The sequence below is a fragment of the Ursus maritimus genome, unplaced genomic scaffold (assembly GCF_017311325.1).
Source record: "Ursus maritimus isolate PB19 unplaced genomic scaffold, ASM1731132v1 scaffold_21, whole genome shotgun sequence".
In the NCBI taxonomy this organism is placed as follows: domain Eukaryota; kingdom Metazoa; phylum Chordata; class Mammalia; order Carnivora; family Ursidae; genus Ursus; species Ursus maritimus.
This window is the reverse complement of record NW_024424564.1, coordinates 52,727,137-52,742,085: the sequence shown is the minus strand read 5'-3', so window position 1 is coordinate 52,742,085 and position 14,949 is coordinate 52,727,137. Positions and strand designations below refer to the sequence as shown.

Sequence of the window (14,949 nt, the reverse complement as noted above, 5' to 3'; positions counted from 1 at the left end):
CCCCAGGTCTCAAGTTACATCAAAGAGCAGACTCAGGAGCAGTTTCAGATGATAGTCATTTCCCTAAAAGAGGAGTTCTACTCCAAAGCCGACGCGCTGATAGGCGTGTATCCAGAGGTAAGGACCAGCAACGGGGAGAGGAGAAATGTCCCTTGGTGGTTTCCTGACACCTCGTCACAATACCAGTGTGGAGTCTGGAGATACGGTTTGATTTCTGCAGTTGATAAATACAGGCTTAAATGATTTTTTTAAACCAAGTAAGATTTTAAAAGCTCCTATTTTTTCTATGGCGGTACACAGACATTTTCAAGGTATGCTTTAGGTGAAAAAGCAAACCAAAACTTGCAGAACAGTAGGATAGTTTCGTTAAGGTACACGCTAACACAGCAAACTGTTAATATTCTGTCTCATACTTTTCTAATGTTTAAATGTTTTAGGCAGAACAAATGCATTGTGGGTAGCACTAAAAGACCCATTTAGCTTTCAAAAAGGACCAGAGGAAAAAAACAAATTGATCAGACATTCCAAGTTGTATTGTAACCCAGAATTTGAACACACCTTTCTTAAGTTGTTCAAAATACTTACCTGAGCTAATGGAGTAGAGCAGCTAATTCAGTTCAGTTTGGGGACAGTTAGGCTTTACTTCCTGAATTTTCATTTAAACTAAGATAAAAATGAACTTCCCTTCCTGTACCTCCAAGATGTCAGGGGGCCACTGGAAATTCTCATACCAGCGTAGGGGAGCAAGAAAGATCTTTTTCCTCTACCCATCTGAGGTCTCTGGCTGGGGCTCTGTAAATCAGACTCTGGCACAGGCAGCTAGACTAGAAAAACCCACTTACTACCCTGTACACCGCACATGCGCACAGGGGGCGCACCTGGCGAAGAGGGCCGGGCTGCCACCCTGTTCCAGGCTAAAACAAGGAGAAGGGGTTCGGCGCTTCTGGGTCAGGGAGGCAGGTGAGGGAAAGGTGAGCAGGAGAAGTGTGGTGAGCGTGGAGCAGAGCAAGCACCCTCTCCCGCAGCAGCGCGCATGTCCCTGGCCAACGGGACGCCTGTGCCGACTGTCAGAGCTGCTCCGGACTCGTTCTCAGCAGCCTCGCGCAGCGCAGTCCGTGTGCCCGAGTCCTCCGGGCTGGCGTGTGCACGTGCCTTTCACCAGAGAACACACGAACGTGAGGCTGGCGTGACTGGAGACAGGTGGCTGGAAGGAGGCCCCTTTCTAAGTGGGAATCTGGGTTGCCTAGTGACCTTTCCTGGACGTTTGATGACGCTTCCTCCCTGAGCAGAGAGCTGACTCTCCGCGGCCCCCTCTCATTTCAGCACGATGACTGCATGTGCAGCAGAGTTCTGACCCTGGACCTTTCTCCGTATCCAGACACCGAAGGCCAAGAAAGCAGCAAAAGAAACCGAGAGTTGCGTTAGGACCACGAGTGACCCTGAGCCAACAGGACGGTCGGGCAGGTCAGGGTCACCAAGTACTTCGTCCTTGCTCCTGAACCACACGGCGCGGGAGCAGTCGAGCGGCCTGTGCCACCACGACCCGCCAGACCCCGGCGATGGCTTCCGTTCAAGTTCAGGCCCCTTCCCCGTGGCGTGGCTCAAGTTTCTTAGGAGTTAGGTATGCACTGCATGGGTTAGAAAAAAAAAGGTTCAATTGTATACCACGGTTGCAACTGCCATTCCGAAAGCCAGTCAGAAAAATGTTGAATTCTGCATTATTTTCACTCAGGTCTTGCCGTGTACCTTTAAGGAATCTTTAAGGGAAACTCTTGGTTCTCAGATATGCTAGTTACAGGGCACTGAACCTGGGTTTTACAGGAGGTTATTTCAGAGGATGTTATCAATATTGAAAATATCAATAAAGAGTATTCTAATTTCAAATGTCTCCAATCTACCATTTTCGAAACAAAAATATTTTAAGGTGAAACTGAATTATGTCTGCTTCACTGAAATCTAAATTTCTCTAAGTATAATTTCTGTTAACAGAACAGTGAGAAAACACCGGCTTTCCCAAGTAACTAACAACCGACTTCTCTACTTACATACATCGTTATGGGGGGAAAGAAAGTTGCCGCATTAATATTTCATTTCCACTTCAAAATGAATAAAATTTTGTACCTGGCAGAGTAGCTCCTCACTGCGATCTACTGAAAGTCACCCCTCGACACAGGGTTTGTCCACATGTAAACGTAAAACTAAAGCAACACAAAATGGAATTAAGCAAATTCTGAGGTGCTGGTGGTCTTCCACTGCAGACCGGCCCCGCGCTGCCGGGGGAGAAGCCTGCAGAAGTAGACGGGACTCAGAGACGCCCCCGCCCTCGCCCGGCCCAGCTCCCTTGGCTGTAGCCCGCAGGAGCCACTCTATCGGCCTCTGTTCCTGTTTTAAGAAAACATCGGCAATACCCTCTAAATCACAGACTTCCTCTGCCTTGGAAACATCGACTTCACACTGAAATGTCCCTGCAGTGCCCCCCGCGCTCAGGGCAGTCCCTTACCCCTGCCTGGGCCATTCTCACGCTCAGTGATCCCTCCAGTTACGGTCTGGTTTGTGAGAGCACCACACCCCCCCATTCCTGCTGCTACGACAGGGCCATCCTGTCATCACCCCTGAGCCAGTGTTTCTCATCAACAAAATTACACACAAGAAAATGAGTGATGATCGGATTGTTTCTACTAGATCAATCGTGTTGGTAGACATTTGCATTTTAATACGAGCGTTCGCAGAACTGACCACAGAGCTCCCCGTTCGTTACAGCGAGAAGGCCTCAGAGCCTCGGCACGGCACTCAGCGTGCATCCGGCACTGGCTCTACTTTTCCAGTCTCCTATCCTCTCCCACATGCTCCATGCCGGCCTGCCCTGTGTCCAATCAGCTTTCACACTCGTGCATCCCTGATGGCACTTTGTAAACACGTCTTTAAAAAGCCAACAACTTATTTACTTTTTAAAAAATTTAAACACATTCAAGCAGTCACTTGACCTCACAACTGATAACTCCGGGTAAACATTCTCATTGACTACGTCCCATCGAGCCTTGTCATGACTACAGCTGAGCACACAGAGCTGAAGTTAAAATTTTATTTAAGACCAGAGTAACATAAAAGATTTTTCATGCTTCAAAAAGAAAAAGAAAAAGTCTTAAGTGGGCCTCTGGCTTCTCTCTCATTCACAACACATCCCAACCTCGTGTTTCCAGTTCTCAACTTTCTCTATACCTGGGGGAGCCCGGCGCCATCGATGGGGAGCGTCATGGGATTTGGCAAGAAACCACAGCAAAACCAGCAGCCTCAGAGGGAAGGCGAGCAGGGTCCCGCCAGGGTCACGGTCGGGGCAGCGCCCGCGCACTGCCTGCCCCGCTGACCCTGACCGCTCGCACGGCCGCAGGTGCTCTGCAGGCTCCGGCCGCCCCGCTGCGGCAAAGCCCAAGTGGGCCAGCGGAAGGGACTGTGAAGACACGAGCAGAAAGGCTGGGCCTCAGCCCACAGAATAAAAACTCGGGCAACCAGGGATTCACACTCTAGCGGAAAGCTGCCATCTTGGGCTCGTGCTCCCCTTGCGTCTCGGCTGTCAGCCGGCGCGCACCAGCCAGCACTGCGCTGCCCTCCCGGGCCTCCGCCGGCGTCAGGCCTGCCGCTCCCGCAGCTGAAGTCACTAACGTTAGGCCGTCCCCACGAAGCCCACTGAGCCGGTCTTTCTGGGCAGCAGACGCGGCCTCCATCGAGCACCCGCTCACGCCTCACTAGCCAACAGCGCAGCGAACGCTTGCAAGTTTTCTCTATAGTAACAGACATTTCCACGTAAAAATTAAAAAATTTAAGCATCTAGTTTTTTTTTCCTCTCTTTGGCAACTACTGTTGCTTAGTCCTCACCCTCCCCTTTTTATTAGAAAAACCACCTTGACAAAGGGGGCGTGCGGCGCGGCAGCCGGGAGGCCCGGGACCTCCCTCCCCGCCGCGCGTGGTCCCTGAGGTAGCTGTCCGTCGGCCGCACAGAGGACGCCTGACGTGCGCGTCACCTCCCGAGCAGTCAGAGCCCACAGTGGAACGGGCACCCTGCCTCCGAGGCCGCACAGCCCCACGGCTCTTCAGGGGGTGGGATGGTTTCAAAGGGAGAGATCCCCCGCCGAGTTCTCCGAACATTCCTCTTCGTTGGGGTTATGGCACTGTGGTTACAGAAGGCTGGTTTCCAAGTGGCAGGTGTATTGGCTTTAAAGATTTCAAGACCCTCCAGCATCATCTGTTTCAACAACAACAAAAAGGAATGCAAAAATGTTACAACTCAGCTCGAAGGAGCGCTTGCAAGAGGGCCTCTAGTTCCGCAACCACCTGCAGCTTCTCTTCCCCGCGCACCACTTCCGAAGTGACTCCGCAACGGACGCCATTGCCCAGAAAGGGCTTTGTGACTTGAACGCACCATCAGGGAACCCCGGCCCACACATGGGGGTGCCCTTTCCCTTCCTAGAGGACTGGGAGCGGGGAGTAGTCACCAGACGGGGGGCCATGTCGACACGCAGGTTGCAGGAGCCCGCGGGCCGCGCCAATGACAGCCGGCCGCACTCCTCTGCGCTCTCTGGCCCACGGGGACCTGGAGGGCTTTCTCGACAGAGACAGGCCTGCCCAGGGAGAAGTGGCTGCCGGCGTGGGTGCTGGCATCCAGGGGATCCCCTGGGGTCCCACTGGCTCACCCGCCACAGCGCCCCACCACCCGGGGGTGGCCCTGGGGGGGGAGCCGCGCATACGCAGTGGCCGCAGCAGCACTACGGGCTGAGGATAACCGGGTCTGCCTCCTTCACGACCACAAGTGACACAGCAGCCCCAAACGGGAGCAAACAAGCAGGACAGAGACTGGTGGGAAAAACGTCTGTCCTGGAGGAAACCAAAGCGCTCATTTCATTTTTGTTTTCATTTTTATTTGGTTATAGATGTCCCTACTAGCTGAATTCACACTCCAAATATCTGCCAAAGACTGGAAAGAAGTTTATTCGAAATGCTGCTGAAACGTTCTCCCCCTGCAGGTGTGCGTGTTGGGGGATGCGCGGCAGGGCTGGCCCCGCGCCCTCGCAAGGCTCCCGGCCCACCCAGCTGCGACACTGCATTTCAACAGCACATGCTCCTTGCGACGTAGAAGGAAAATGCAGTGTCCCAGCACTGCTCAAACATACCCCTGAGGATTCAGTTCAACGCTAAATAATAGGTACCCGACCTGTGACCTAATTTGTAGCCCTAGAAATTCTTCGCGGGTTATCATACAGGTGTTTAAGAGCATTTTGCTTAGGTTTTCTTATTTAAAGTAATAAATTAACTCTGTTATCTGAAAATCCTCAATCCCAGTGTTTTCAAGAATGGGGTGGGGTCAGACACCCAGGGAAGCCCGTGTCTCTAGAGATTTGAAAAGATCCCAGTCATGGGGGAAAAAGATAAAGAGAATAAGTCAGAAAACAAGAGTGCCCAGGAATTAATGGTAATGCTCTCAAAATAAAGATTTAACCCAAAGGCTAGAACATAATTTTGAGAACCTCCCAGAAAATTTTTGAAAAGATGAAGACTGAAAATGAACATGAAGGCATGAGAGAAAAACAGCAGAAATCAATCCCGAAGGTCCAACCAGGACGAAACCAAAGAGGGAACAGAGTCGAAAGAAACAATCAAGGAAACCATAGTCACCCCAGGACTGGAGAAGCAGGGGAAAAACTGAGCCAGGTATACAAAAGATTTCCACCTAAAAACACCTTTATGAAACTTCTGAACATGAGAAAAAAAGATCCTAAAAGCTTCCAGAAAGGAAAGCAATAGGTCACCTACAGGTCACAGAGACCTGGGCTGGCAACAGACCCTCTCCCAACAGGAAACCCGGACCCGGACCCGTAAGACAGCGGAGTCCGAGGGAAAACAGGAAGCAGAACCCCCACTCCAACCTCGCGTGGAGGGTAAGGACCACGAGAAGACACCCGCAGACACCCCGGGCCTCGGGGAGCTGGCCCCCCGCACGTGGGGCTGTGACAGCCTGAGGGCTCCAGGCAGGGCAAGGAAGANGGGCAGCGGCCCAGGAGGCCAGGGAGGGCAGCTGGGGCACGGCTCCGCACACAGCCGGAGCAGGGCAGAAGGTCAGGGTCTCGGGAAAGGGGGGGCGGACGGTATAACCAAGAGAATGATATGTAAAAAACACTGAGAAACATGATTTTTTGGACAAGGCAAACACAAACCTAGAAACTCCTCAAAAAATAAAAAGCAACACCAGCAACTCCAACACTCAACAAGCAAAAATTTTGCATTTGCCCTTGACATTGAGAATGTCCTGCAAATGACACTGGCCCCATTAACGCGGCACGCAAGTCAGCGGATCAGGAAAAAATATTTGCGTTGTTTTAATAAAGTAAGTGCTTTTGTTTTGTTTTCCAACTTTGAGACTCAACCGACAGGCAGACCGGGGGCAGGTTTGCTCCGGCCCGGCCGTGACCACGCACCCAGCGCCGGCGCAGAGAAGCGGCTCAGGGGTCAGGCGGCTGAGGGGGCTTGGGGGGCAGGGGCCGGTGCAGACTCGGGAGTCCCACCCGCGACCTGGGCAGCTAGAGATGAGGCGCTCTGGACCCTGGAGGGAGGACGGGCCGGGCTGGGCCGGGTGAGCGGCACCATATCCCGGCCCGGAGGCCACAGACCTGATCCACTTAGGTAACCGGTTTACGAACATCTCAGTCCCTGACGGAGGGAACAAGAAACAGAGGATTTGAAGTGGTTTTTCTGGAAACTGAGGGGACAGAAGTCGGGACCGCAGGCAGCTCCAGGCGCCCAACAACGCTGCTGGTGGGGATCGGGCCGTGACCACGTGGCGGATGCGCTCTGCGAGCTTCGGGGCCGCCCCACCGCCCCGCCACCCCGCCAGGCCTCCCAACGAAGCAGGGGCGCCGAGAGCACTGTACCCGCATCGGACTGTCTGCGCCGTTTGGAGACTTCCATTCCGTTCTCCTCCAGCTTCCTCTTGGCGCAGTCCTGACATGCGGTCCCTGAAAGAGGAACACCTTTACTTAGAAGCTGGTCTCGTCCAGAGTCCACCCTTCAAGGACCTGTTTATAAATCTGACTGTATCAAGGCACCGGCCCGCAACCCTGCCAGATGCCACAGGGGACGCTTTGTCCCGAAGAGAAGGAAGGGAGTCACGTGTAAGTGACAGGGCGACTCTGATAAAGGTGTCCTTCGCAGGGCAAGGAGGCAGAAATGGAAGGCGGAGCGCGACGCTTGCGGGGTTCCTGCACTGCAGCCCGAGCACCGGGTGCAGGGTCCCGGCCGCAGACCTGCTGAGGGCACCCGGGGCGCCCAGAGCCCCCCTCCCCACGCCCCCCGACTGACGAAGCGGACGGGCTGGCACCGAGGCCACCCACGGGAGGCTGCAGCCGCTACCACGCTCAGTCCTATCTCGAGATTCGTCAACAGCCAGAGCTGAGCCCGGCCACGAAAACCTTCGCCTGGCCGACCAGCAGCACACGGAAAAATTTTACACGAAAGCTCAGAACCTTTGCGATGAGCATTTCTGAAGGGGACGGGACGAAGCCACGACACCACAGACCCAGTGGTAAAATACAAATTGAATCTTGCTCCGCCCGCCCTGCGATGCCTGCTTGTGGCACGGGACATTATTCTCAGGGGCCAGAGCTACGCCACGTTTACGCTCCCCCTCCTCGCTGGAGGGACGGCTCTGAATCCCTCCACTGTCGCAGGGACCATCGTGATGGCCCTGCTGGTCCCCATCCCTGGTGAGGCCGTGTTAGGACAGCCCAGGTATTTACTGCGAGAAACACTTCCATGATTCTACAGTGGCAGGAAGGTAATGGAACGAGTAGGCAAAACCCAGGCTGGTAAAAATCAAGATCTGCTTTACCCAACAGTGAGGTGCTGTCCACTCGGTCAGCATCTGGAGAAGAAAGGAGAACAGTCAGCACACCCAAGACTTCACGTGCGCTTCCTCCTCAGGCCGGCGGCGGGGACGGCGGCCAGGCCTGCTCAGAGAGGCAGGGCGACAGCAACCAGGGACCTGAATGCCAGCTCTGGCGTGCCAGGGCCGGGCCAGCGAGCGCCCCTCCTCGCCACCCAGTGTCCGCGTGAGGACTGAGGTGGCAGCGCGTGGCGCCGTGGGCTGGCCTGGCAGGGAGAAAGGGTACGGTACCCGCTGTCACTGTCATGACTATCAGCGCTGGGACACCACCCTCTCCAGTCAAGAGAGGTACTTCACGAGCTAAGTACAAAGTCCTTAAGACCCAGTCACAGATTATTAGTCCAAAAGATCTTTCGGCCCCAAAAGCTTATCAAATCCACTCAGCTGCCAGCGTCCGCAACGCGGCCTCCGCGGGGCCAGGAAGGCGCCCAGGGGCCCGCGCTCACGCGGGTGTCCGTGAGGTCCTGGTCCTCCGGGGAGCCGTGCGTGCGGAGGCAGGAGAGGCCGTGGGTAGGGGCAGGACAGAGAGCGCCTCCGCCCCTCTCCAGAGCCGGGCCTGCGGGCCTGGCTGGGACACTGGGATTCCAGTCCCAGCTCCAACATCTCTGGGCGCTACCTGGGCAAGTGACCCACCTCTTGAGCTGGTCTCGCCACCTGTCAAATCACTACTCAGTGCCCGTGGATACTGGGCCTGAAATCGAAGGATGTGAAACACAGAGCAGAGTGTGACCCAGCGAGCATCCGGGCCCACGTCTTCTCTGCCTCAGAAACGGACTAGCGCCCTGACTACTGTCCTCCATGGAGACGCAACTTAAGCCGGTCCCTGGCTAACCATTCGCCATTCTGATGAGGACCAGTGCTGGACCGCGTGTGTATCCGGTTACCCGTGATCTTGGCATGCTCTAGTCTTCGAGGTCACAGCGGGTACACGCAGCGGCCACGTGGCTGACCCAATTCCCCTGCCCGGGGCAGCGGGGCTGGGTTCTTGTTGTAATTCAATCTAGCCAGTCCAGACCTTTCCAAGTCTGCCATCATCCGTGTTTTATGACCCCAAATTCAAAGCCATTAACTGCCCTATGTCGGGATGACCAATTTAAAACCTGCTCCGTTCTCTCGGTCATTCCTGGCAGCTCCCCAAAAGCTGGGCCCAGGAGAATTACTTAAAAAGGCGTGCTGCACGCCGCGGAACAGGGTAAAGATGTTATCTGCAAAAGGCTGCAGAAGTCCTCGCGAGCTCATTTTGGGCCTCTGCAGTTCTAACTTGTAAAGCGCAGCGGGGGGACAAGGGCGCAGGAGGGCCCTGCGCTTGCCCGGCTGCGGCGTCCCCCCGTGGAGGCTGCTGGGCGCGGTCTCCCCGCTACGTAACTGGCAGCGCGGCGGGTCATCTGAAACGGGAACGAACACGGACTGCCGTCGGCACAGCTTTAAAGGCTCACGACCTGTGCATAGACGTCACCATCGCACCGACCACCCGGACCTTCTATTTGACACAGGATCACCGGACGGCTCGGGAACTTAGTGGTATGAAAATGACGTCTCTGTTTTATTTTATGGCGTGTAAATTGTATCTCAAAAGAAGAGGAAAAGCCAGAAAGAACTCTTATCAGTCTCACACCTGGAAAAGTCGAGAAAGAAAATCCCCTACCTGGACTGCGCTGCCTGCAGATCTGAGTGGCGAGGTCCTGCACGTAGCCGGGAAAGTAGTCAAAACAGTCCCCGTAGGACACGACTTTAATGCCATGCAAAAGCATGTCTGCTTGGTGCTTAAAGAAGTGGTCTTCGTTCTCCTTGAGCACGACCATGTAGTGCTCCAGCTCCACCTTGTTGGGCACCGAGTACAGGAAGAGCGCCTGGAAGATCTGGTCCCGAAGGGTCTCTCCGCAGCCCACGAACAGGAAGGACTTGGTGCGGTATAAGTTCTGGAGGACTTCCTGTGCAAAAACCAACGAAGACACTGGAACGCTCACCCGAAAGACGGCGAGACCCTAGGCCCGACCGCCGGCTATGTGTCCACACCTTTAGAAAGTGGCTGAGCAACAGCCCTTCCCCCCCAACCACGCCGGGGACGGAGTGAGGGTGGCTGTGCGCTCCAGACATGCTGTTCACATCAACCCAGCGCCGCGGGCGAGCAAACCGGCCCACGCTGGGCCAACGACCCAGCTTGGCGCTCACGGCAGCCCCTTCCTCTCCCAGCCAGGGTAACGGTGCAGATCCCAGTCACGTCTGGTGTAGATGGGCCTCAAAGCGAGGACAGCCTAATGCCCACCCCGGCCACCCGGCCAGCCACCTTGTGGTGCAGCCCCTCAACTCAGCTCTTCTGGGACAGTGTACAATTCTGCATTCTTAAAACATGCAATAAGGACCTTCCGTGGGTTTCTGTTCAGAATTGTGCACATGCAACGCTCCGGAATTGATGTGTCTCCACAGATCACAGATGGGAACCAGGGAGCTGCTGTCAGAACAGGGTTTTTGGAAGTGAGGGCAGAAGAGCTGAGGAGGGAGGGGACCCATGACCGTGACCTCAGGGAGGAGGGCCAAGGGGGCGGCAAAGATTCAGGGGGTCGCTCAGGCACGCAGCAGAGAGTTGCCGCTGCAGACACCCGACACCGTAGTGAGAGCGCCCCCATCCACCCAGGCCTCTCATAGCCCCCGAACGGCGTCCAGTCCCCCACCGGGCCACGCCTGTGCCGTGGGCCCCAGGCCGGGATCAGCACAAGGACCAGAGTGACTGACCCCAAGATTACCAGGGACTCAGTAACGATACTAAATACGCTACTAAAAGACTTTATAAAAAGCCTGAAAAGCAGCTTTTCCACTCTTCATTCTCCCCAGGATACCAAAAAAGCCTCACGAGAACGAAGTTGTAAAATGAGGTTTTGAAAGCGAGAGAGATGCCAAGCAGAGAAAGGAGAAGAGGTACCTGAAAGCACACACGCGCACTCACACACACGCGCACTCACACACACGCACACGCGGGCGGCAGGAGCGGCCCGAGCGAGGCGCGCAGATGGTGCAGGGCCCCGCAGGCCGCCCGGAGCAGCCGGGACTCGCCCCACGAGCGCCGGGCAGCCATCCGAGGCGCCGGTGCCTGGACAGACAGCTGAGCACGGCCAGCTGTGTGCACCATGGGGCGGGCGGGCGCGGAGGCCCAGGGCGGGCGCGGACACCTGCACGGCCAAGGAGCTAGTGGCCACCACGCCCCAAGGGACACGAGCCATGCCTACTGAGGGCGGGCCGTACCATTACTTCCGGGTCCTGCGTGACATCTTTGTATCCCGACGGGTCCAGGACCATCCCGCAGGGGTCCGTGTACAAGCCGTGAATGTGCAGGACGCCGTACTTGATGTGCCCTCTTGCCCACTGAAGGACCTGCCAAAATCAAGCCAAGACAAAGGGGAAAACCGGGTGTTATTGAAAACAGAAGAGGAAAACGTCAAAACCAGGCGCGTGGTTTCTCCAGCCTACCTCGGAGAGAGGAAGGGAGCGGTTTCAGTCTACGGTGCCCCCTGCAAAGCCTACGGGCGGCCCGGCTGCTGGGGCCCCCATCACGTCAGAGGACGGCGGCCGACAGCCAGCCAGCCAGCGGAAGCCACCTCTAGCCCCGGAGACCGCATCACGCTGTCGAGACTGGTGACTCGGGACTGAGGCGACGTTCACTTCTCAGTGACACGTTGTGTTTTAATCCTGCCGTGTGTATGTTGCGTTTACACCCAGAAAAAACAGATGCGGAAAAAAATAACTTCTCAAATAGCTCTACACTGATTTCGTTTCAAGATCTAGAACGAAAGCCCTTAAAAAGAGACACATCCCGCAAACTGCACTTTATCCTCGTGCCAGGGGCCCCTTCACGGCGGCGGGAGGTCCCGACAGCGCCGGACGACTGGACAAACCCCAGTGGCTCGACTGCGACAGACAAGCCAGCCAGCACCTCCGCCACGGCCCACGGCAGCGTATTTCCAGAGACGCTCTTGCCAACAGCAAGCAGGCCTCACAGAGGGCACGGGGGGCTCAGGCGTGCAGAGCAGGTGTCCCCTCACTTGTCACTAACAGCTCAGGAGAGGGTGTGACCTGTGGCCGCGCCGGCGCCATCCCCGTGGGCTGTCCCACAGGCACGTGGCCTCCACCCGGCCTTTGCCAAGCTCTGCGGGGAAGAGCAGCCGAAGAGAAGCTCGGGGTCTGAAGAGGCCGCTGCCGCAGGCTGACTCAGGGCCTCAAGGAGGCGTCATCTCTAGGCCTTGGGTTCCTGCGTGGAGGGCAGGCGAGAGCACCCGCAGGGCGGAGGCAGACAAGGAGCGGGGAGCCCAGGGTCAGCGAGGGCGTAAAATCTTTAAGCAAATAGCAACGGACACACATGTCACAAAACAGTCACTGACGTGAACCCATGATCAACCTTAGCAAGGACAGAAACAAAACTGTAAAGCTGTCACCGATTTTCACCCCAGTGGGGATGTGTTTTGTTTTCTGGTGACGCCACGTGGTCACACGACGTGGGAAGGGGAGACTCTCCTATGCGGCCAGTGGAAGTATAAACTGGCTATCTTTCTGGAATGCAATTTGGTAATTCATATTATCTAAAATCCTGGGGCCCTTGGACCCCGCAACTCTTCTAGGAATTTACCCTAAAAAAGTAAACAGAAAGACGCGGAAGCGTAAGGACCTTCCCTGTAGCGTTACTTATCACCGTGGAACCACGCTAACGATGGCAGACGAAGGCTGACAGTTACGCTGCAGTTTAGCGACGACATCGCCGGGTACAAGCAGGCTTCCAAACGCAGCTCAAGGACAGGACGATGCCCACAGCAGAGTATGAAGGAAGAAAACCAAGATAAAAATGCTACCTGTGGCATAATCCCCACCTGTGAACAAGGGGACCGGACCACCCAAACGTCACAGCACTAGGACCGGGGGCGATTTTGCTTATGGGGACTCTTCTTGCCCCAGCTCCCCGCCCCCCAGGACTATAAGGAGTCCACACACACGAGAGGCCTGCAGGACAGAAAGCACAACGAAGACAAGGGCGGGCGGTGAGCAAAGTCCGGAGACGGGAAGGGCATCGCCCGTCGGTCGCACGGTCACTAACGTGCTGGAAGAGGAAAGCTCAGTCTGCGTCCCGAGCAGCGCAAACACCCCCCACCGGCCCGCACCTTCTGCTTCCCGGCCGCCTCCCCGCTCCAGCCCACAGCCCGCACCTTCGTCTTGTCCTTCAGGTCCAGGGACTCCATGGGCTTGCTCTGCTGCTGCCCGAAGATCTCCAGCAGGTTGTCGTAGTTGGTGGTCAGCACCATGGTGCCCCGCTCCATCAGGCTGAGGATGGACTGCAGCACCAGCGGGTTCTGGATGTGCTGCTCCAGGTTGTCGAAGACCTCCATCAGGCAGTCCTGGAAGAAGTTGGGCTTGGTGTCACCTGTACGCTACGAAGAGGTGGGACAGGAGTTACAAGACACGTCCTCTCGACGAGCACCGAGCCCCTACGCGGCCGTCCTCCGGGTGCTAGTCTGAAGAAAGGAAACCCTGACTCGTGGAGTTTACTGAAACCCTGGAGGAGGGAGACAGATCACGGACACACAGGAAGCGATACGTCCATAGTGGCAAATGCTGCGGGCAAGTAAAGCCGGGTGCTGCTGGGGCAGAGGCTGGATGGGCCGAAGGGCAGCATGGAAGGCCTCTGATAAGGGGCGTTTGAGCAGAGAACTGAGGAAACAAGGGGCCTCTGAGAGCGCACCCCAAGCAGAGGAAAGAGCAAGTGCAAGGCACCGAGGTAGCAACAGCACGGGTGGGTCCAACGGTGAGCAAGGGGCCCTTGTTGCAGGAGAGGAGCATGGGTACGGTCAGCAGGTGAGGGGACCCAGAACCAGATCGTGTGAGGCTCTGAAGACCACAGGAAAGACTTCGGGTTCCCCCGAGAGCGCCGCAGAGACACTGGCGTAAAGGAGATCTTCAGCTAGGTGAGCGACAGTACGGTCTACACTGCTGAGAGATCCGATGGGGTCAGAACGAGAGCCGGCCTCTGGAGGGAGCACCAGAGGTCACCGGTGGCCTTGACGAGCTGCTTCAGGGGAGCGGTGGGGACCAAAGTCGGGCTGGGGTGGGCTCAAGAGGACAGGGGAGCAACTGGCAGCAGCACATGCACCCAACGCTTCAGAAGGGCTCTGCTGGGAAGGGGAGCAGAGGAACGGGGGTGGAGGCCGGCACGCGGGGGTCTGGAGCTTTCGTGCGCCCCAGTGAGACCGAGCCTCCCGCAGCCACCCCACCAGCGCTAGCTGAGGGGTCGATGGGGCCAGGACTGTGCATCGACACCGAATACCTCGGCCCGCCCTCGGGACTGTCCATCAGTCACCCCCCCCCAACCCTCTGTCCCTGCAGAGGTCGCAGGTCACAACACCCTCTTGCGAGCACTCATGGCTCCCTGCACTCCCTTTCCTGACACTCTCACGTCGCTCCCCAATCCCAGAAACCGTTCCTGCTCCCAGTGGGTCTAACATCAGGAACCCCCACATCTCCACCTTCTTTGTGACCGGTCCCCTCCTTGCGCCACTGGAACCCGGCCCTCGCCGTCCCTGAAACCCTCACACTCCCCCGGCCTGGGAGGACAGGGGTGGAGCGGGCTCACTGCCAAGTCTCTCCGGCTGTACTTCTGTCACAGTCCCTGCTGGTTTCTTTGTCCACTGAGATGACCGTCCTGCATCGTGGCCTCTCCTCCGCGGACCTTGTCCCAGCTCAGCCGTCAGCCTCTGGTCACATCCCAAACCTATCACTACCTATCTGGGACCCTTCCAGACCTCCCGGCTCAGGCTCCTGCCGTCTGACCTTGTAGCACCTCGGCTCCCAGGGCCGCCCCAACGCCATCAGGACCGGCACACCACCGGCTCGGTGGCCACGGACCCCACGTCTCCACCCCCGCCGGCCTAACTTCTCCCACTCAGCAGCTCACACCCCGTGAACTATCACCGCAGCTGCACCCCGGACAAGCTTCCCTCCTCGCTGCCCCTCCTGGCAACTCGGACCCCCCCCCCCCCCCC

General features: G+C 56.7%; 2 protein-coding genes across 8 annotated transcripts in view; one reads left to right on the top strand and one right to left on the bottom strand.

The window, feature by feature from the left end:
• SMC1B (structural maintenance of chromosomes 1B) overlaps window positions 1-4,230 on the top strand; it is a 79,544-nt gene extending 75,314 nt beyond the window's left edge. For both annotated transcript variants that reach the window (XM_008702890.2, XM_008702889.2), the window contains 2 exons: window positions 7-117; window positions 1,324-4,230. In XM_008702890.2, coding sequence (XP_008701112.1) covers window positions 7-117; window positions 1,324-1,425 — 213 coding nt within the window. In that variant the 3' untranslated portion in view covers window positions 1,426-4,230. The remainder of the gene's footprint in view (window positions 1-6; window positions 118-1,323) is intronic.
• The window catches only part of FAM118A (family with sequence similarity 118 member A), a 24,229-nt gene continuing 12,348 nt past the window's right edge, over window positions 3,069-14,949 (bottom strand). For 4 of the 6 annotated variants that reach the window (XM_040637701.1, XM_040637702.1, XM_008702894.2 and 1 more), the window contains exons 4-9: window positions 13,120-13,341; window positions 11,171-11,299; window positions 9,576-9,861; window positions 7,877-7,909; window positions 6,921-7,004; window positions 3,069-4,240 (exon numbers count right to left, since the gene is read on the bottom strand). In XM_040637701.1, the coding sequence (XP_040493635.1) occupies window positions 4,221-4,240; window positions 6,921-7,004; window positions 7,877-7,909; window positions 9,576-9,861; window positions 11,171-11,299; window positions 13,120-13,341 (774 nt within the window). In that variant the 3' untranslated portion in view covers window positions 3,069-4,220. The remainder of the gene's footprint in view (window positions 4,241-6,920; window positions 7,005-7,876; window positions 7,910-9,575; window positions 9,862-11,170; window positions 11,300-13,119; window positions 13,342-14,949) is intronic. The other 2 variants (XM_008702893.2, XM_040637700.1) reach the window with 2 other exon arrangements.